The sequence below is a fragment of the Mus musculus genome, chromosome 17 (genome assembly GCF_000001635.26).
Source record: "Mus musculus strain C57BL/6J chromosome 17, GRCm38.p6 C57BL/6J".
Classification (NCBI taxonomy): Eukaryota; Metazoa; Chordata; class Mammalia; order Rodentia; family Muridae; genus Mus; species Mus musculus.
This window is the reverse complement of record NC_000083.6, coordinates 30991376-31012863: the sequence shown is the minus strand read 5'-3', so window position 1 is coordinate 31012863 and position 21488 is coordinate 30991376. Positions and strand designations below refer to the sequence as shown.

At 48.6% G+C, this 21488-nt stretch overlaps 1 protein-coding gene across 2 annotated transcripts in view; it reads right to left on the bottom strand.

The window, feature by feature from the left end:
• Positions 1–2153: 2153 nt before the first annotated feature.
• The window catches only part of Umodl1 (uromodulin-like 1), a 56063-nt gene continuing 36728 nt past the window's right edge, over positions 2154–21488 (bottom strand). For both annotated transcript variants that reach the window (XM_006524614.2, NM_177465.4), the window contains 9 exons: positions 20572–20785; positions 18051–18185; positions 16418–16737; positions 14680–14825; positions 14017–14253; positions 13638–13797; positions 9974–10052; positions 4099–4304; positions 2154–3060 (listed from right to left, as the gene is read on the bottom strand). In XM_006524614.2, coding sequence (XP_006524677.1) covers positions 4123–4304; positions 9974–10052; positions 13638–13797; positions 14017–14253; positions 14680–14825; positions 16418–16737; positions 18051–18185; positions 20572–20785 — 1473 coding nt within the window. In that variant the 3' untranslated portion in view covers positions 2154–3060; positions 4099–4122. The remainder of the gene's footprint in view (positions 3061–4098; positions 4305–9973; positions 10053–13637; positions 13798–14016; positions 14254–14679; positions 14826–16417; positions 16738–18050; positions 18186–20571; positions 20786–21488) is intronic.

The window sequence follows — 21488 nt, the reverse complement described above, 5'->3', positions numbered from 1 at the left end:
CTGAGCGTCTCAGAGAAGTGAAGATCAGAGAAGACATGAGACCAGCAGACATTGTCCAGCTAGCTCTACAGGCCAGCCAAGCTCAGCCTCCATTATAGTCTGTTGGAATCTCTTGATGCTCCCTCCAAACATCACGGGGTCTCCACGGGTCCTCCCTATGTCTTGCCTCAGTACGTGAGTCTGTCTTAGCTGACATCACTCTGCCAATCAGCCTGAGTCCATGGAAGCAACAAGAAACCGCAGCACACCACCAGAAGTTTTTTTTTTTTTTTTTTTTTTTTTTTTTTTTTTTTTTTTTTTTTTTTTTTTTGCTGCATTTCTCTCTATGGAGTCCCGACAAATACAGCTCAATTTTGCAATGTAAGGTGAACCAATACATGTGTGCCGTTAGCAAAGAATCCTTCATCATGTGTCCTCTTACGTGCTTGCTTTAGCAGAACATCCTTTCCTCTGTGTCTGCTTCAGCGAAACATTCCTTCATGTGTTTGCCCCAGCAAAACAAAAAACAACAACAAAAAACCCAAAAAACAACAGCAACAACAACAACAAAAAAAAACACCATCCAACACGACAGAGTTTTCAAAGAACCCTTAAGTTTCCATTTCAGGCTCCAGCCCCAGCTCCTGCCCTGATACCCACATGCCTGCCCAAGGCTCCTGGAGGTGGAAGCTCCTGCTTGCAGCAGCCACGATTTCACTTTGCAGATTAAGTAAGAAGAGTCATTGTGGCCAGGGTTGGATTGGACGCCCCTGGTGCACCTGACAGAAAGATGAAAGAACCCTAGCAATCTTCCCCAACCACCTTTTCCTCCTAAATGGAGAGGGGAGGGGGAAAGAAAGGGACTGTTTTCTCAAAAATGTCTGAGTAAAGCAGATGTTGCTGTGAAGTGGATGTTGCTGCTGCACCTTCCCCACACACGCCATCCTGCACTTCCTGTAAGTCAGAGTGATGAAGAGAACTACAGGGGGCCGACTGACTTTCAAAGCCTAGCGTCACCTCTAAGGCCCTGTGCCTACAGAAAACCTTCAGATTCGTCTTTGCTTAAGGGCAGGAGACTCAAATCCAGCAAAGAAGAGAAGCCAGAGCCCTGTTTGCTTCAAAAACACAAGGGTTCATGTTACCCTGGATCCAGGCTTGGCTCAGCGCGCCATCTAGTGGCAATACTGGAGAGCTGCAGGTTGGATCAGGTAGTGGGTCAGAGCCACCTCCCATCAGAGCACACTTTCATCAGACCTTCATCTCTGTGGGGCCCTCCTCTATCAGACCTTTCCTCCATCACATCTTCCCCCATTAGACCTTCTACCTCCCACAGACCTCTTTTAACAGCCTCTCCACCTCCAACAGGTTTCCTTCTCCAACAGCCCTTCCTCCACCACACCCTCTAGCACAAACAGACCCTCCTCCATCAGACCCGGACCTCAATCCGATTTCTGTTGTGTCTCATTTCACACCCAGACAGATTCTGTGTCAGGAAGATCAGGGCCAAGGTAAGGCCTTCCAGGGGCCCAGGCAGAACCACAGCAGGAAAAGGATGACCACTCTGTGGAACATCTGGACTTCCCAGGTATATTCTGAAACCCACGAGGTCCCCCGTCCCCACCCTGTTCCTCAGGAGGTAGAGGTAGACTTTACAATGGATCAGTTGTTCCATTTGACAGTGGATGGGTTTGGTTCTAATTCTGGTTCCTTGACATACTTTATAAAACTTGCCTAACTGATAAGTTCAGATCCTGAGCTATAAAGTGAGAGTCACCCCCCAGAGGCCATGGTGAGCGCTCTGTGAGGAAATGTCTGCCATCCTCCTCCACCAACAGGAGACATGACTATCTATGGACTGGAGTCTCCAGAACCCTGAAGTTTGTCCTCACAGCTGGCACAGCCTGTCATTGAGACTGTGTGACTGAGGCGAAGTGTGAGAGAGCTGCCTGGTCTTGGGCTCAGTACCTGGGTTTTCTGAGATTTTATTTTTCTCAATAATAGTCAGTGGAAGATGCCAGGCTGATGTCAGAAGAGATAGATGACACAGAGGTGGGGTTGGGGGGTGGGGAGCCCCACCTCAGCATCTCCCTGGAGTGTCTGGCAAAGAATCAGTGCCCAGGGATGGCCTGCTACATGAACTGAACCACACGGGAGGAAGCAACATGGCAAACCACTTCAGTGCCAGGAAAAATTTATTGCTCAAAGGTGGCTAGCCACACAGACTCCCGGTTGTCATTCTTACCCGCAAGAATATGCAAAAAATCGAAAGACTCGTTTCCCCCAGATGATCTGTATAAGTGACAGTCACATTCAACATAAGCAAGCACATTAATTAAATGCTACAACCCTGTTATGCTTTTATATTCCCTAGGGAGAACACTATTGTCTCAGGTGATAACTATGTAACCAATGGCCATCTTTCAAATCAACAAAGTAGAGGACCTGTTAGCATGGTACGCACCTCCCCCACCTCTTCCCTGATTCCTTGTGATAGAGTGGGGGGAAAAAATCACACCTTCTCTCCATGGAATTACATGAAAAATGTCCATGGATGTGCTGGGAAACATGCAAGAGGTGTTACATACACATCATATGACTGCGACTCGTTAGAAAGCGTTCCGGTTTCACCTAGGTTGTCCTGAGTCACTGCCAGGCAACTATGAGACTCATGCTGATAAGGAGAGCTGAGTTAGTGTTTGTTCATGGAAAACCACCCTCGGAGAGTTTATCGGAGGGATCCATTCGTGAACGAGCATCATGGGAAATGTCTGTGAGGATGTCATTGTCAGAGAACAGGAGTCACAGAGCAGCTTGGATGTCAAAGCTTGGAAGGCTGTGGTAAGTGGGGCCATGTTTGTGCTGGGTTTGAGGATGAAGGCCACTCCAGGGCTCTGCCCACAGCTTCAGCAGGCCCATCACCAGCCTGGTGGGTGGTACTCTGTGTCTTCAGGATCTTGGGGGCAGACAGAGGTTTGCTGTCATCGAAGGGTCTCGTCCTCAAGTGCTGGCACGGCACTATACAGAGTTGGACTCCCGTCAATGTTCGATGAATTAGCCACTGGATGTTATTTACAGGGTGCTCTGTGTGAGGAAGGCAGTTACAGGATCAGTCCACAGGAGGGAAAGGAGTTCACAGAGGGGGCCCTCCATGTCCTCAGACTCTGCAGCCATAGATCCACCAATCAGAAATTAAAGCGCTTTTTTTTAAATGGAAGCTGGAGAGTTGACTCAGTGGTTAAGAGCACTCACTTTCCTTGTAAAGGACCTGGGTTCAATTCCCAGCACCCACATGGAAGCTCACCACTTCCCCAGGCACCAGGCATGTGTGCAGATGGAGCATTCATATGGATAAAATAAATCTTAAAAACAAAACAAACCAAAAGCAAGTGTCCCTGAATCTGGTGAGTTAGCTCAGCGGGTAAAGGCACTTGTCACTAAGCCCGATGACTGGAGTTCAATCCCTGGACCCCGCATGGTGGAAGGAGAAAAACCGATTCCTGCATATGGTCTTCTGATCCCCACTCCCCTGACACACACACACAGCATTCAAATAAATGAATAAAAAAGAATCTTAAGTTGTCTGCTCCAAACACAGGCAGACTTTTCTGGTGATTTTGTAGCATGGCCACTGGGTGAGGTCTCTTACTTCAGCAAGAGGTAGTTTGAAGCATCTAGGGGGAAGTGTGTGGTCTATATGCAGACACTGCCCTCTGTGGGAGCAAACTAGACTCCCCTAAACACCAGAGTGACTGACAACTTCACAACCGAAGACCTTCAATTTAACTCATCAATGCTGGCCAGAGCATTGTGGTGGCACAATGGACCCAGCTGGATTCCTGTGTCATGAAGGACTGTCCCAGAGGACATAGGAGATGAGGCTGGAAGCCATCTTTGGGTACCAGGGTCACTGTACCACCGCTGGCTACCTGAGACCATGGTGTAAATGGCAGAACTCTTTGCTGACCTACAAATGGTCCCTGCTCCCTTTCTGACAGTTCTCAGCCACTCTGGGGGAAGGAGAGGTTTGTCAGTTACAGATCTACCCCATTTGCCAAGCCCACTCTGCCATCTCCAGGGACAATAGAGGCAGGACGTGGCATCAGACATGCTCACTCTTACCCATCTCCTGGTCAGTTGGGTCTTCTATTGAGAGAACACCTGGTAGCTGAAGTCGTCGGTCTGGATCCGAAGATTGTATTTCTGCCTTACTCTCTGGTAACGCAAGATCAGAAGGGTTGTGGCCCCTGCCACTACCAGAAGTGCAGCTGCCGCTAGGAGAATGATGTAACCGGTCCCCAGGACTGGCTTTGTACATGCCTGTGCACCTGTGGGTGAGATAGGTACCAGGGTAAGAGAGGTTTCAGGGTAAGAGAGGTGTCAGGGTCAGGGGAATTATGCATCTATGGTTGGCACCTGGCCCAGAAAGTGCGAAGCAAAAGATTGTGGGGGTGGGGGTGGGGGTGGGGGTAGGGGTAGATGGGTGGGGGTGGGGGTAGGGGTAGATGGGTGGGGGTGGGGGTAGGGGTAGATGGGTGGGGTGCAGGGGATCTAAGGTGCTCAATCCCAATTTCTGAGCAGCTTGCTTGGAATTTGGTTTGAGGCCCTCAAGGCAAAGGCCTGCATGTATGTGCGGATCAGCAAGGGAGGCACGGGACCCCCATCCAACGAGAGCAGCTCAGCATGCAAGGGTCTACCCAGAGGTAGAGCTCTGTGGTCCCCTCGCAGCTAGAGAGCCAGTCAGCTCCTCATGGGGAAACATGGGGGTTGGGGTACGGAGTGTGTATGGGGTTACCACCCACATCAGAGGCCAGGACCTGCCCCAAGCCAGATTAACAGCCAAGTCCGGGAGATTGTAGACCCCAGAGAATGGAGGGGGGGGGGATCTTTTAATGGTTGTTTGAATGCCACGATCAGAACAGTGTAGTCAGAAGGAGTGAAACATGGCCCCAACATCCATCAGTATGCGAATGGACGGGCCAGCTGTGACCAGGATACACAACGGACTGGTTTGTTCGGTTTTACCCATTCGGTTGGTTTTTTGAGATACAGCCTCACATTGTAGCACAAGCTGGCCTGGGATATCACTGTATAACATCAGTCTCAGCAATCCTCCTGCCTTGGTCATCCATGTGATAGGGCTATGGGCAAGAGCCCCATTGTGTCCAGCTTATACAATGGAATATTATCAAGCCACCAAAAGGAGCTCTGATGTCACACTGCCATGTAGGAGAGTGTGTAAGGGAGTCACAGAGGGACCATGGTTAGTGAGACCCATTCATAAGAACTCTCTGGAACAGGCAAAGCAGAGATAGGCAGAAGGCTGTTAGTGCTGGAGCCCAAGGAAGAGGCGGATGTGGGACAGGATGGATACTCCCATCCTGTCAGGGCTGGGAGAGACAGCTCAGGGGGAAAGAGCCCTTGCTGAAAAAGCATAAGGGCCCGAATTCAAATTCCCAGGACCCAAATAAAGGCTACAGACCTGGACTCCTAGTACTGTAGGGGTGGAGGCAGGAGGATGGCTGGGACGGGCTGCCCTCAAAGCTCTAGGAGCAGTGAGTGACCTTGCCTCAAGAGACTAAGGTAGAGAGTGACAGAGAAGGACATTAATGTCCTCATTTGGAGACACACACACATGCCTCACATTGTAGAAAAAAAGATTTAAGCCTCCAGCCAGCCCCTGGCCTGCCCTCCAGTGGCCTGGCCCCATAAATGCTTTGTGTCTGAGAGGGACACATTATCGAGGTCATCAATAACAGAGATCACAGATGGACCCCAGCTATGCTCACCCTTCCCATCCCCTCCACCTTTAGTACACCTGAAAGGCCCGACTAAGAAAGAGCCTGGGAAGCCTCTAGCACTCAAATTCCATTTCCCTTCCCCATGGGACTTCTAGGCCCTACAGTGGACACTGTGCTGTCTTCTAGGAGGTGGCCTGAGAGGTGTTGCTATCAGCACAGTTGCCCAAGGTGGTCCTGAGGTTCCCTTTGGGCCATTTAGACAAAGAGCTTCAAACAGGCAACATTGTTGCCTGGACATGCTGGGGTGGGATACCACCCCACTAGCTGCAACTATGTAACTTTCTCTGGAGTGTGGGTCCCCCTTGCCTGGTTAGTCATCTTCCAAGGGACACAGAGAGCTGGCCCCAGAATCCAGCCTCCATGGACCTCCAGGAAGAGGCTCTTCCCAGCAAGAGTCAGGGTATTCGAGTTGAATATGTTAAGGCAGAGGCAGGAGACTGGCTCTGTTGGAACTGTGGAACAGACTGTGACAGCCCAGACTGTCAGCCCTTGAGAACAAAGCCCCTGCCCTAATGCTGCCTATCCAATTGGATCCTGATCACCACTGACAAGGTGACTAACCCAGCATGGCTCAGGGTAGTGTCTGCAGGCCAAGCTGTCTCCTGATTGGCCCCAAAGCAGGTAAACCTGAAACAGAGAGCAAGCTCTCAGAAACGCTTGTGCAATTTGACACATTGAGTGTGTCCCCTGGCATGGAGCCTCTGATTGTTCATGTGAGGCTCCAGACATCACAATATGACCTTTGTGGGTCCTGAAGTCAGACTCCATCTGTCCGTGAAGCAGGGAGAAGTTTTATAAGTGCAGTAACACAGGGCATATAGAACACTCCTAACTGCAGAGTGGAAAGAAAAGACAACCAGCGAGCCCCTAGCATACACATGACCAACCCATACTGGCCCTCCAACATGCTACATGTGTGCCTTAAGCAATAGAGACAACCCCACACACTATATGCAGAGCCTTAACATAGCAGAAGCCAGTCTTCCTGACACAGATGACCATGCAGAGTAGAAGCAAGCTCTCCTGGTACTGGGAATCCCAGCTCAGATGCTCAAGAAGTGCCCACTGGCTTCAATAACTGTCCTGGACATTTGCACACACCCTGGTGATCTCACACTACCCAAGTCTTTGCCCAATAGTGTAAAATAAGCAGGTTGAAGAGTAGATTTCCAAAGCAATGGCCACAGGAGACTCCCAAACTGGCCTCAATGCATGCAGCACATATTCAAGAAGGCTGCTTCCCTACATGAGATGCGTGTGGAAATTTGTCCCCCATGAAAAGATACATTAAAGCCCAAATCCACTTCTCTGGAGACAGGGCCACTGTGGAGAGGACTAGTAAAGGTGCAGCCACACTGGAGGAGCTGAGTCCTCACACAGTAGGACTAGGTTTCTTATAAGTTTGCTGCAGTGAGATGTAGCTACGGGCTGGGGAACCCAAAGATGGGTCACAGCCTGAGGAACTTGGAAGAGGCAGCAGGTTTCAGAGGAGGGGGCCTGGCCACACCCACATCTCAGGCTGGGAGAGAATACAACTCTGTGGTCCTACTGTGGTCCTGTGGCACCAAATACATGGTGTTTTGTCACCACAGCTCAGGCGGCTACTTATGTACTTATATACATGGGGGGGGGGAGAAGAGGAAGAAGAGAAAGAAGAGGAAGAGGAGAATGAAGAAAAAGAGGAAGAGGAGGAAGAAAAGAGGAAGAAGAGGAAGAAAAAGAGGAAGAGGAGGAAGAAAAGGAGGAAGAAGAGGAAGAAAAAGAGGAAGAGGAGGGGGAAGAGGAGGAGAAGGGGGAGGAAGAGGAAGAAGAGCAAGAGCCTTTCTTACAAAGGTGGCCCTGACCCTTGGGGACAAAGACAAGTAGAAGATTACAACCAGCCAGCTCTGCCTCTGAGACCCAGTTCACAGCAGTTCAGTTCCAGCCATATGAACACGGTGACACTCATGCTTCCCTGAAGGGACAGTGATGTTGACAGTGGAGATAGAGGCCAGAGCCTGAAGGAACACATCTGTTGACCTCTCCTTGATCCTGGAGGCTCTTACAACGCTTCTGCTAACCCTCCTCCTGCAACAGAGCAGCCCTTACCAACTGGAAGTACATGTGTGGAGTGGGGCTTTTCTGCTGGTTTGTTTGAGGATGTTGTGGAAATAAAAGCTACAAGACAAGAAAGCTGGTGAGGAGAAGGAGAGTGACAGAGAGCTTTGGAGATACAGCAGTCACTCTCTTGCTACAATGTACTCTGGGCTGGCCTCCTGTAGACTCTGCTTGTTACAAATGGAAACAGTCAACCCTTATCCAGAAGCTTCCACAGGCCATGCTCTGAAGTAGAAAATAATATCCCCACTTCACAAGGGGGAAAGGAGGAACGAGAGCTAGTATGTTCAATATTCCAAAAGTATCAATGTTGGCCAGGTTTTTAATTAAGTAAGCCTCTCATATTAGGGACTCTCAAAGGACCTATATTTCACACCAGATACAATCCTGGGAGGTAGACAATTTGCTTTAACTGCAACCTTATAAAGGAGAACCAAGGTTCCTGACACATAATGAATGGAGGAAGAGAAGCCTGTCTGTTTTGTCCATCTGTCTGTCTGTATGCAAGTGTGGTGAATGTATTATGGATAGATCCTCGAATAGATGATTAATGGGCAGATGGATAGATGAATATGTGAGTGGATGGATTAGTGACGATTAAATACACCCATGAATGGCTTATAGATGGATACATTGATGGATGGTAAATGGATTGATGGAAGATACATGGTGAACAGAGGATTATGGACAGATAGCTAGAGTCAATAATATCTCTCACGAAGACCACACAGCTCAGGCAGCAGTCTAGGAACAAACTCAGGTCTATTATCCAAGCCCAACGCCTCTCACTCTTCACATTCCCCTGACATCCATGAACAAATGAAGAGACTCCACTTCTGTTAACGAGAGCACGATACATACATACTCTTTCTTCTTTCTTTCTTTTTTTTTTTTTTTTTTTTTTGAGACAGGATTTCTCTGTATAGCCCTGGCTGTCCTGGAACTCACTTTGTAGACCAGGCTGGCCTCAAACTCAGAAATCTGCCTGCCTCTGAATCCCAAGTGCTGGGATTAAAGGCGTGCACCACTACTACTCTTTCTTATTGCTGCCCCAGGTCAACCAGTTCTCTACTTAAGAGGATGAGAAATTGAGAAAAGGTGTGTGGTTCCTGAGCCTAGGCCAGCAGCTACCCAAGGATCCCCACCTGGGTCTCAGAACCTAGGTTAGCAATCATTTGTGGACCTCCCCGCCCCTGCCCGGAACACTCTTGGGTCAATGACTCTGTGTGTGTGTGTGTGTGTGTGTGTGTGTGTGTGTCCTTGGTGACTGTGCCTAAGCCTTTATTTTCCCAGTGCTCAGATGAAAAGCAAGAGTTGAGAAACACCAGCCAGGTCCTACCTGTGGACTCCCTTGCTCACTTATCAGAAACCTAGTTCCACCTGAGCCTGAATTTCAGCTCCCAGCCTGAGCATGAATCCGAGGGATTGTTGCACAAGAAAATGCAGAGAGGTACAAGATCATCAAAGGTTAGGAAGGAGAAATCACAGAAGTAAAAACAGCCCGAGCAGTGAGAAAAGCTTAAATCTCTTTCTGGCATAAAGATGAGATGACATCAGGGGACATGGAAGAAGGAAGTAGCTAGGGATGGCACAGGATGACCCTTTAAGAGGCTCCAATGCATTCTTTCCTCTCTTCCTCTCTCACTGGCCAGAATTGACCTCCCCAGCCATACTCAGCTGCCCAGAGGTTTTTGGAGACAGGGTTTCTTTGTGTAGCCCTGACTGTCCTGGAACTTTTTGCTCCGGGTCCTTTCTCTTTGCATCCACTTGACAGGTTTACTCGGGGTCAAAGTCCTTCTCAGCTTCCTGGGACTTCTGTCACAGCATCCTTCAGCTCAATGCTCTGGACTTCTGGGAGCTAGGATTCTTCCCCATAGCATGGCCACAGAAGTCAACCCCACCTCTCAGGGTGGCCAAGAGGGACAAATCCTATCCTCTAACCCCACATGAACACCAGAGAGTCTTGAGGAAAATTTTAGCCACTGCTGTGAATCTTTTAGAAAAATTGTTTTTTTCTTTGAAAGCTCCATATTTCAAACAGGCACTTTGTAAACTAGGCTGGGACTAGTTTCCTTACCATTGAAACTCAGGGGACTCACCTTCAGTCCGATGGAGGGGCCCCCAGGTCATCTGGTGCAAGGCTTCACTACTTCTCAGCGACCGGAAGTCGTTGCAGCTCTGTTTTGAGAAGAGAAACCTCACATTAGTCTCATGGTTCTTTCAGGGCGTGAATGTCCTGTGTTGGGTTTTCCCTATCTGGCCCTGATTGTTTGGTCCTCTGGGTGAGTCTAGATGTGGACTCTGGTGGGACACCACCAGCTTGCAGAGAAAAGAGTTTGTTTGCTTGGTGAATCTCAGGGCACAGTCTATTGAGGGAGGCCAAGAATGGAAGCAGGAGCTGAAGCAGAGGCGATGGAGGAGCCCAGAGGCTTGGTCAACCTGCTTTCTTATTCAACCCGGACCGCATGCTCACCCCTGAGCATCAATCATCAATCAAGCAAATGCCCTACAGAGTTGCATACAAGCAAGCAGATGCGGGCATTTCCCTCTTCTAAATAACTCTAGCTTGTGTCGACTTGACGTAACCAAACCAAAGCACCACCTGAAGTATGGCATACAGTGGGTACACATAGAGGAAAGACGGTAGAAATATGAGCCTCTAAACCTTCCCTAGGACCATGCCTTAACCACACAACCTAGAATTCCTCTTGTGTCCTCCAAGGGCTCAGCCAGGCCTTCAAACTCACTGCCTGGCTCACTGGTATGGTGCAGTCTTCTTCCTGGATACCCAGCACACACTACAGTCTTCCAAGAAAAAGTTGGTATACTAACTCCAGCTTTCTAACTCTGATCGTTTTAGCTAGGATTTCTATTGTGGCAATGAACAGTCATGACCAAAAGCAACTTGAGAAGGAAAGGGTTTGTTTGGCTTACGTACCCAGAGTCACAGTTCACGGAGGGAAGCCGGATCGAGAACTCAACTCAAATGAGAACCTGGAGCCAGGAGTTGATAATGAGGCCATATAGGAGCACTGCTTACTGGTGTGCTCCACTTGGCTTCCTCAGCCTGCATTCTTATAGAACCCAGGACTGCCAGCCTAGGCACAGCACCACCCACAGTGGGCTGGGTCCTCTCCCATCCATCACTAATTAAGAAAATGCCTGGGGCTCTAAAGATGGCTCAGCAGTTAAGAGCACTGACTGCTCTTCCGAAGGTCCTGAGTTCAATTCCCAGCAACCACATGGTGGCTCACAACCATCTGTAATGGGGATCCCATGCCTTCTTCTGGTGTGTCTGTAGACAGCGGAAGTGGACTTAGATATAATAATAAATAAATCTTTAGGCAGGAGGGAATGGGGCCTGATCGAAGTGAGCAACCTTCATTCCCAGCAAGCACATGATAGCTCACAATCATTAGTACAGCTACAGTGTACTCATATACATAAAATAAATCTTAAAAAGAGAGAAGAGAAGAGAAGAGAAGAGAAGAGAAGAGAAGAGAAGAGAAGGCCCTCTAGGCTTGCCTACAGCCTGATCCCTCCTAGGCATTTTCTCCGTTGAGGTTCCCTCTTCTCAAATTACTCTAGCCTGTGTCAAGTTTACACAAAACTGGCCAGTTGGCCTTATTTGAAAAGATGTTGAGATGAACTGTAACCCCAGGAGGTGAGACCTACTAGGAAGAGGGATCTGGGCTTGTACAAAGAAAGAAGTTTTACAAGTCAGGAAATGGCAAGGCCACAAGAAGCTGGGCAAGGCCATGGCAGAGTCTCCTGTGCAGCGCAGCTGGGGACCCAGTCTGCCAACCTCATTCAGCGTTGTGTGTTCCGGCTCACTCAGTAGTAGCTAAAACACATCTGGAATCTGGTGGCCCTGGGACTAATGAAAAGCCTGCGCTAAAGGAATTAGGTGGGGGAGGGGAACAAGGTCAGGGTCAGGTTGCAAAGAGAGGCAGCAGCAGCCCCTGCAGAGACAACACTGCTATAACCACTAGCCCTGTGCTTCTGCAAACTGGAGCATGCGCCACAGTGAGTGTCCTGGGGAGTCTGCTGTGTTTGCAGGGGGAGCCACAGTGTGAGAAAGCAGGATGGTTGAATTATCCGGCACTGTGTCTCTTAGCCACACCCTGCTAATGGCCAAAGGCTTCGAAAGACCCCAGAGTCTAAGTCTGTCAGGGTACAGTAGCAAGCATGTTTCCCATAGGAGGAACACACATAGTCTGGATGAAGAAACAAATTATTCATAAGCTCCTTGTCAATGCATCGCACAAGGAGAGGAAAAGGTGTTATGGAGGCTGAGAACTGCTGAGGCACTATCCATTTCACCAAAATGTTTCACATGTAAGCTTCAGTGTCACCGGAGGGGAATGCTACCACAGCTGCCTGGGGTGGGGTGACAGGACTGGTTAGTTTTGTTGTCAAGTTGACACACCAGGAAAGAGAGAACCTCAACTGAAGGCTTGCCTTGATTGGATTGGCCTGTGGGCACATCTGTGGGACAGTTTCTTCATTGCTATTTAATGTAGAAAGGCCCCGCCTACTGTGGGCGGTGCCATTCCTAGGTTTGAGCAAGCCAGGGGCAGCAAGCCAGTAAGAAGTAATCCTCCACCATTATTTGAGCTCCTGAGTTGGCTTCTTTTGATGATGAGTTATTACCTATAAGTTAAAAACTTTTCCTCCCCAAGTTCCTGTCGGTCACAAATTTTATCACAACAATAGAAAGCAAACTGGAACAGAAAGCTCAGGTGTAGCTGCAAGAGGTCTGAAGAGAAGAAGAAGGGACAAGAAAGGGTAAAATGTATGTGTGCATGTATGTATATGTATGTATGCATGTATTATGTATGTATGCATATATGTGTATGGTGTGTATGTGTGCATGCATCTTTGTGTATATGTATATGAATGCATATGTGTGTGCATGTATGCTTGTATTTATATGTATATATGTATGAGTGTATATATGCTTGTATATATATGTATATATGTGTGTATGTATGTGCATGTATGCTTATGTATATGAATGCATGTGTATGTGTGCTTCTGTATGTGTACATGTATGTTTGCTTATATATGTATACATATATGTATGAGTATATGTATGCTTGTGTATATATGTTTTATGTATATGTATATACATATATGTTTATATGTATATGTTTATATATGTATACATATATGTATATGTATGTGTGTGGTGTGTCTGAGTGTGTGCATATGTACATGCATGTGTTTCTATCTGTACGCGTATGTATGTGTATGTATGTATGTATGTGTGTGTGGTATGTCTAAGTGTATATGTGTATGGTATATAAGTGCATGCATATGTTGGTACATGTATATGTGTGTATATATATATATATATATATATAAATATATATGTGCATGTAGGTGTGTATTTAGTATATGTATGTACAGTACATGTGTGTTTATGTGAGGTGCAAACCGAAAACTGAACCATGGGAGAGGAGGGGGAGATGGGGGCAACTAAGAACAAAGCATAACAATAAATACATCTGAAAATGACACAATGACACTAATTTCTTTGCATGGAAACCAAAAAGTTAACAACAGAACCCCAGGAAGAACACATTTGGCCTGAATCACGACACCCAATATGTGCCAATCCCTGTCCTGGGCCCTGCCTTTAAGTTGCACCCTCCACTTCCCACCCCTCCACCCCCACCCCTTGTTCTCTTGCTTGGGGCAACTCCTCTACCAAGGAAGAAAGCCCTCCCCTGGGAAGCAGAAGAAGGAGCCAGCGCTTACTATCCTGCACGAGTTCCTGGGGTTCTCCATGCACACTCTCAGCTTGCAGTGCAGGTAGACGATGGAGTTGTTGATGAAGGAGAAGATTCTCAGCTTGAACTGGGCCTTGCTGGAGTGGCCATTCTGAATCACGCTGGTGTAGGTGTTGGGAACAGGGCAGCTGAGGGAAGGAACAGGGCTCGTAAGTAGTCAGTTGTTGTTCCAGCTGCTGCTCAGCCAAGATTCTTGTGAGCATCCGCCTCCCACAGGCAATTCTTGGAAGTCGCTAGCCCCAGGCTGATGCCTCATCTAGCCCCAGCCTCGACCACTCAGAGTTTGCCTGGAGATACCAAGGGGTTCAAATCGGCAATGGGGCTGGGCAAGGGAGTGTGGCCTCTACCTGTTGTTGATGAAGCTGAAGGTTACGGGGTCCTTGGCGTTGCTGGAGGGGGTGGCCCAGCACTCAGTCAGCACGACCTTCAGACTGCTCTTCTGCCTGTGAAGCCCCACCTCAATCTTGATCTCATCGCTGGCGGACACGCTATAGTTCTGAGGTATGGGAGAATCGCCAATGTACAACTGCATTTCTGTGACAAAATTTCCAGTCCCGTGGAGGTCTTCGATGACGGTGTAGACCCTGTAGAGGGGCAGGGGATAGAGGCTCTGAGAAACCTGCTCTATGAAGTTCTTTCTTCCAGTTCCTCCCCACCAAAGGTGATTCTAAGGAGGCACAGAAGTCAAGGAAGACCAGCAGGTGACAAGTGGCGATTCATGCACAGCTGGCTGCAGCAAGGAGCTAACTCCTCTCTGTGTGGGAGGTTGCCCTAGAGAGAGGGTGGCTGCCATCGAGGTTGTGGGTCTGAAGAGCTGGAGGCTGCTGCCTAGAAGCTGTTCCTCCTAGCTGATTGGCCCCAGACAGAGAGGGTATTTGGTCTTCTCTAGTTAATCCTACAAAGGACTGGGGACAGAAATGGGGGAAGCTGGCACAAGTTCTGCCCACTTGTGCAGTCAGACTCAAAGCCAAGCAGAGGTGCTAGAGGGATCCCAAGCGGCCCCCACTTACCCCCACTGTGGGGTGTAGCCCGAGGAAGTCAGAACGTCATTCTGGAAGGCACAGTGGATAGGACTGAGGAACTGTGGGTGGTGGATGACACCCTCTGGGGACAGGTTGTTCCTCAGCGTGGTCGTCACCACTGTGGTGGTCATGTTCTAAGCACAAACAGACAAGATGTAAGTGATCTCCTGGGCCTCAGGGGGCCCAGACCCCCAACTGCCGCTAGATTCCAGGGACTGTAGGGTTATCCCCAGAAGTGTAAAACTCCGGACAAGTGTCCCTGATGTCACCTGCTACAGATTTGTCTCCTGATGTCACCTGCTGGAGATTTTCATGTTAGGCATTGGTGTCTACCTCTCTCTAGCTTCTATCCTACACACCAAAAAAAAAGAGACCAGTCTACCAATCGCATATATGGCAACATATGTCCTTGGATCAACCTGTATCTGACCGTGTCACACTGTATCTAATCAATGGCATTCCCTTTTCTCTCAGCATTCCCCAAACCCAGCTGGACTGAACTGCCAAATTGAATATTTGCCTCTGAGTACAGAGGCGACCCTAACCCTCCATCTGCCAGCTCCTGCACCCATCCTGTTCCTGCAAAGAAGTGTTGATTCCCGGGGAACAGCTTGGCATGCGAAGGACACTAGAGCACGTGTTACAGTTACTGGTCTTAAGGCTGGCATCCTAGTGATGCTCCTTAGAAACAGGAGCTCATGAGAGGCTGCTGGGGCTGTATTGGGCCCCTCACAGTGGCTGCGCATTTGTGGACAACTAGGAGGCTTTAGGAAGAGGGGCCTTGGGCTGGGGGTGGGGCTCAGCGGAGCACTTGGATCTTAGTACATGCTGGTGCTCTTGTGCTCTCTCTCTCTCTCTCTCTCTCTCTCTCTCTCTCTCTCTCTCTCTCCTTCCCTCCTTCTTTCCCCTTTCTCTCTCTATCCAATCTCATTTGCCCTATCTCCCTCTTTTTTTCTCTCTCCCTCCTCCCCACCCTGTTCTCCATCCCCTCTCCCTTCCTCTCTTTCTTTCTCCTCTTTCTCTTCCCTTTTCTCTTTTCTCTCTCTTCTTCTTTTCCTTTTCCATCTCTCTTCCCCATCCCTCTTTTTCTTCATCTCCCCACCCCCTTTTTTCCCTCCCTCTTTCCCCTCCTTTCTTTCTTCCTCCTCCCCCCTCTCTTCTCTCCCTCTCTACCCCTCCCCTTTCTGCCTCCCCCACTTCTGGCCACCACAAGGTGAGCAGCCTTGCTCCATCATGCTCTTCCACCCCAAGCAACAGAGTCCACCAACCATGGACTGAAACCTCTGAGTGTGAGCTAAAACAAACCTTTCTTTCCGTTAAGTTGATTTGCCGCAGATATTTTATCACAGTGACAGAAACCAGACTGGCACACATGTATACTCATATATACATATAGATAAATGTGTACACATGTGTATTCACACATGCATAAACATGCACACTCATGCACACACATGAGGAGGACTCTTTAAACCCTGACCCTGGCCAACCCCAGTCCCTTTGCACCAGAAGAATTCTGCAGTGTGGGTCTTGCATCTACCTTAGGATTCCAGTGTGCTAACTGCGACAGTGTGGGCCTGTCTGACTTCCTCTTTCAGGGTCTCTAGCTTAGAAGTCAGAGGCCCAGGAGTGAATAAGAGCCTTCCTGGTCTCCCTACCAGGTGCAAACCCTCCCCACACTGAGGCCCCTTCCAGTGGGTGGCTCACAGCAGCCACATGTACTCACACTCTGTAAGATGGTCCCACACTCGCCCCAGCCAGCCACCAGAAACACGTGTGTGCTGTTGCTTCTGCTCACATTGCAGGATGGCTCTCCCAGGTACAGGGAGGCCTCAGGTATGGCCGCCTGCTGCAGAAAGCGCTTCTGGATGGTGATGATCACCGTCTCGATCTCACAGGACACGCTAACAGCGTCCATCAGGTTCAGCCGCAGGGGAAGGTCCTGGGCTGTGGAGCTGGCAATTGGCACAGGGACACCCCTAGTTCCTGCTGGGGTAGGAGACCACTCTGAGCCTGGGGTCTGGGTCATGTTGCCAGAAGGGTCACCTGCAGGTTCCAAGGAGACAAAGGCTCAGGATGAGGCTGTTTGGGGCTTGGAGGGACAGAGTAGACATCTGTGCTCTAAGGCAGCCATACTCAGGAGCTGCCGGCTCCAGCCACAGAGCCCCCACACTTAGCACAGAGCAGGCTACTCGGCTTTCTTTGGTGTGTTTGCAGGTCCATGTATGTAAGGTATATGTGCATATACATATAAGGTATGTGTTATGTATGTATTTGGTATGGTGTATTGTGTGTGTGTGTGCACCTAAGGTATATATGTGTGCATGTATGTGTGTGCATGTACTGCTTATGTGTGTATGTGTGTAGGATGTATGTATGTGTGTATATGTGTATTTATGTGTAGGGTCTGCCATGGATGTGCTAGGCATGAAGGAAGAAGTAACCTGCCCTGGAGTCTGAGACCTATCTCTAAGTAGAGTCCCAAGGTGCCCCCTTGGGAGCCTGGCTTCCTTCTTGCCCCCAAACTCACACCTTTGTAACATACAGGGAACCCTGGAAAGGTCTCCCATGTAGAGGTCACCCACATCCTGGGCAGCATGGCTCCCTCTACCATCCATTTCTGCAGGCTTCCAAGTTTCAGCCAGTTGATCGCATGCTTGTACCCACACTGGCAGGTGCTGGATTCGCTGTCCCTGATGGCCAGCTCCAACATGATGCAACCTTCTCTGTACTCTACTTCCTCAGGCAAAGCAGCTCCCCTGTCCCAGACTCTGTTTAATTACACAGATGGTTGTCTCCCTCCCCTGGACACATATGAAAGAAGAGGGAGGGCCAGTCACACACAGATAACACACACACACACACACACACACACACACACACACACCCTACACATACATACACATATACACACATACATCCTACACACATACACACACAAGCAGTACATGCACACACATACATGCACACATATATGCCTTAGGTGCACACATACACACTACACCATACCAAATACATACATAACACATACCTTATATATATATGCATCTATACCTTACATACATGGACCTGCAAACACATACATACAGTACATGCACACACACAATACACCACAACAAACACATACATATACAACACATACTCTATATGTATATGCATATATACCCTACATGTATGGCATGCAAATACACACACATGTATATACATGCACGTGCACATGCACATACAAAAAACTTGTGTAGGTCATAAAAAAAAAAAAAACAGGCTGACTTCCTTTGGACAAAGGCTCTGTTTTCTTAGGAATGAGCATCCATAGGAGAGATGATGAGACCATTCCAGAAAAGGCTTATGAGACTTACCATCACAGGACCTTCCAGAATATTCCACCTGTGAGTCAGGTCCTCCCTCATCACAGCTACATGTAAAAGACCCGAAAGTGTTCCTGCATGTCCCAGGGGCACAGTCATCCTCTTTCATGTCACACTCGTTGTAATCTGAAAAGCATTGAGAGAAGAGTGGAAGCCATGATGGACCAGCGAATGGCCCTGGGGTGAGCAGAGCCATCAGCTGTATGCACAGTCCTGCTGGGACAGTGCATCTCAGGAGGCAAGGTGGAAACATATCCAGACAACAGGCCACATGGATGTGGCAGGCTCAGGGCAGTCTATGAGACTCTTCAGTGTGGCTGGGGGTTGCCGTGGGAGTGGGGAGGCAGGGCTATGGTAGGATACAGCTATAAGACAGGGAAGGGGGTCCCACAGATCTGAACCCACTTCAGCCCACTGTTAGAGCCAGGAGATGCACAGGACTGGAGGCCTGAGCAGCAAAGCACTGAACCCAGGAGATCCCCCTACACCCCCTCCCTTGTGCCTTCCATCATTCTGCCCATTCAGTCTGTCACCCCTGCAGAACAGGGATTTGAACCAAAAACTCAGAGGGTCTTTACAAAGCAGACTTCAGGGCCGTGGCTGTGGCTCAGTGGTAGCACACTGCATACACACACAAGTACATACTCACACCAGTACATACACACATGTGCCTGCTCAGCACATAAATACATATATGTGTACTCACATGTGACACCCCACTATAACTCAGCATATGACCTTCCACCTCAACAAACCCATTCGCAGATGACAACAGCCTACAGTGTAGAAGGAATTCAGCCCTTAGCCCAGGCTATCAGTCGTTTCCAATTACTTGGCTTTGGAAGATGCTCTAAAGATGGCTATCCTTGCATTTACTATGGTCTGGACTGAAGTCCCTTCTCTCAGGACAAAGTCCCAGAATGCACTACCAGGCCAATGAGGAAGATGCTGTAGATCACTGGGTTTCCAAACAAGGTGAGGAAATCCTACCCCATCAGTCCACTTCACAGACTCCACAGCCCCAGCTCACCAAGCTGTGTTAAGATCCATGCTTAGCTCAGAGAGAATCTTGGAGCTGGCTTGTTTTAACTCAGTTTTGTTTATTCTATTTCTTCCTTTTGTAATCTGGACAAAGGGATCCATGGCCTCAGTGATCACATGACTTGTCAGTGACTTGTACTGCTTTGGGTTTTGTTTTGTTTTTTGTTTTTTCGAGACAGGGTTTCTCTGTATAGCCCTGGCTGTCCTGGAACTCACTTTGTAGACAAGGCTGGCCTCGAACTCAGAAATCCGCCTGCCTCTGCCTCCCAAGTGTGCTTTGGGATTTTATCTGTTAGTGTCCTGTGCACACTGGGCTGTCAGGCTCAGGTTTTGTCATCTCTGTGTGGTCTCACTCTGCACTCAGAGCTGTTGACTCTTCGCTACTTTGTTGGGGAAGTTTTCTTCTATCATTTTTACAATAGCGGCTTTACTCTGCCTGACAGGAGGATTGATATCTTCAAGTGATTCAAGTATCGCAGTCCTTTCCTCTGAAAACCCGAGCTTACTGAGGGAATTCCTCTCATTCTTCAAATAAAAAAAACATGTTAAATTTAAAGTCTTCATAGAAGAAATAGAAGAGGAGGAGGAGGAGGAGGAAGAAGAAGAAGATAAAGAAGACAAATAAAATGAAGATAAGGAGGAAGAAAAACAAGAAGAGGAAGAAGAGGAAGGAGGAGGAAGAGGAGGAAAAGAAACTAGAAGAGGAGGAAGAAGAGGAAGAAAAAGAAGAAGAGGAGGAGGGGAAGGAAGAGAAGGAAGAAGAAGAAGAAGAAGAGGAAGAAGAAGAAAAAGAAGAAGAGGAAGAAGAAGAGGAGGAGGAGAAAGAGGAAGAAGAAGAGGAGGAGGAGAAAGAGAAAGAAGAAAGAAGAAGAAGAAGAAGAAGAAGAAGAAGAAGAAGAAGAAGAAGAAGAAGAAGAAGAAGAAGAAGAAGAAGAAGAAGAAGACAGCTATCTAGGAGCAGGCATGGTGGCACACGCTTTTAACCCCAGCACTTTGGAGGCAGAGGCAGGTAGATCTCTATGAATGTGAGGTTAGCCTGGTCTACAGAGTGAGTTCCAGGCCAACCAAGGCTATATAGTGAGACCCTGTATATGAGCCAATTGTCATTTTTCTTTATATCTAAGGAGGGAAGAGTCTAAACTGTCCATCTCTCCCTGTTTTCTTCACTGTTGCTTCTGCTAGGATCTCTGTGGACTCTTCCTGGACACTCTGACTGCCCAGAATGACTGATTTGTTCTCAGCTCATCAAAGCCCTGGGTGACAGGGAAGGGACATCCCTAAGACTTTTAGAAGGTTCAACCCTTCAGTTTTAACACTAGTATGGTAGCAATAAGAAAGACAAGAAAGCCACTTCATGCTTCAGACCGTTCCTGGGAATCCCCATGAAGAGGCTCAGAGCACATCTTCCTAACCAAGAGCCACAGCTGACTTTGACTGGGGCAGATTAGTGTCAAGCCCAGCCCCTGCATACCTTGCATAAAAGTTTTGCCTCTGACCACCTCCAGCATCGATGTGTTCTGTAAGGCATTGAGGAAGCCAGCAGACACCTCCCTGACATCAAGGTCTGCTGTCATTAGCAGATTAAACTCCACCACGATGCTGCCATTTGTGATGTTAATGATGTCCACACGGATCCTGCCTGCATCCATGTGCTGACGCAGCGTGGCTGGCAGAGAGTCCCGCACCTTTGAGAAACAGGCTGTGTGAGAAGGGCTGCCTGCTGAGGTCACAGGCCATTTGTCCTAAGAATAGATGCTCCTGGTAATTTCTGCCTGGCATCCAGGACAGGTTTGTGGCAAGAAGGTCCAAGTCTCAAATCAGTTCTTGGCCCTCACAGGCCAGCCCAAAACACCTTGGGTGTTGATGATGCCCAGAAGAGTCCTTTTTCCCTATAAGCAGCCAACAGCTGCAAACAGCTGCCCTTGAGGTGAACAGAGGGCAATGCCAGCAGAACCCCGTCCATACAGGCCTGTAACACAGAAGCTCACAATGGCAGTTAACAGTCACCTGTTCTTAGTTCAGAGGTAGGGAGAGTGGGGGGCTGAGTGGTCCTGAGGAGGAAGACCACCTATGCCCTTTGTTTTTCTAGAATGTTTCTTTGCCTCTAATGCTTCAGGACTTATCCCCATCCCCTCCCCTCTTCTTCCTATCCACCTGTTTCCAGGCTACTTCTGAGTGAGTGTCGCCAGCAGCCAGCCCTATCAGGACACAAACACACAGACACACACAGACATAGATACACACACACACACACACACACACACACACACACACAGCCAGCCCTATCAGGACACAAACACACAGACATACACAGATACAGATACACACAGATACACACACACACAGACACACACAGACATAGATACACACACACACACACACACACAC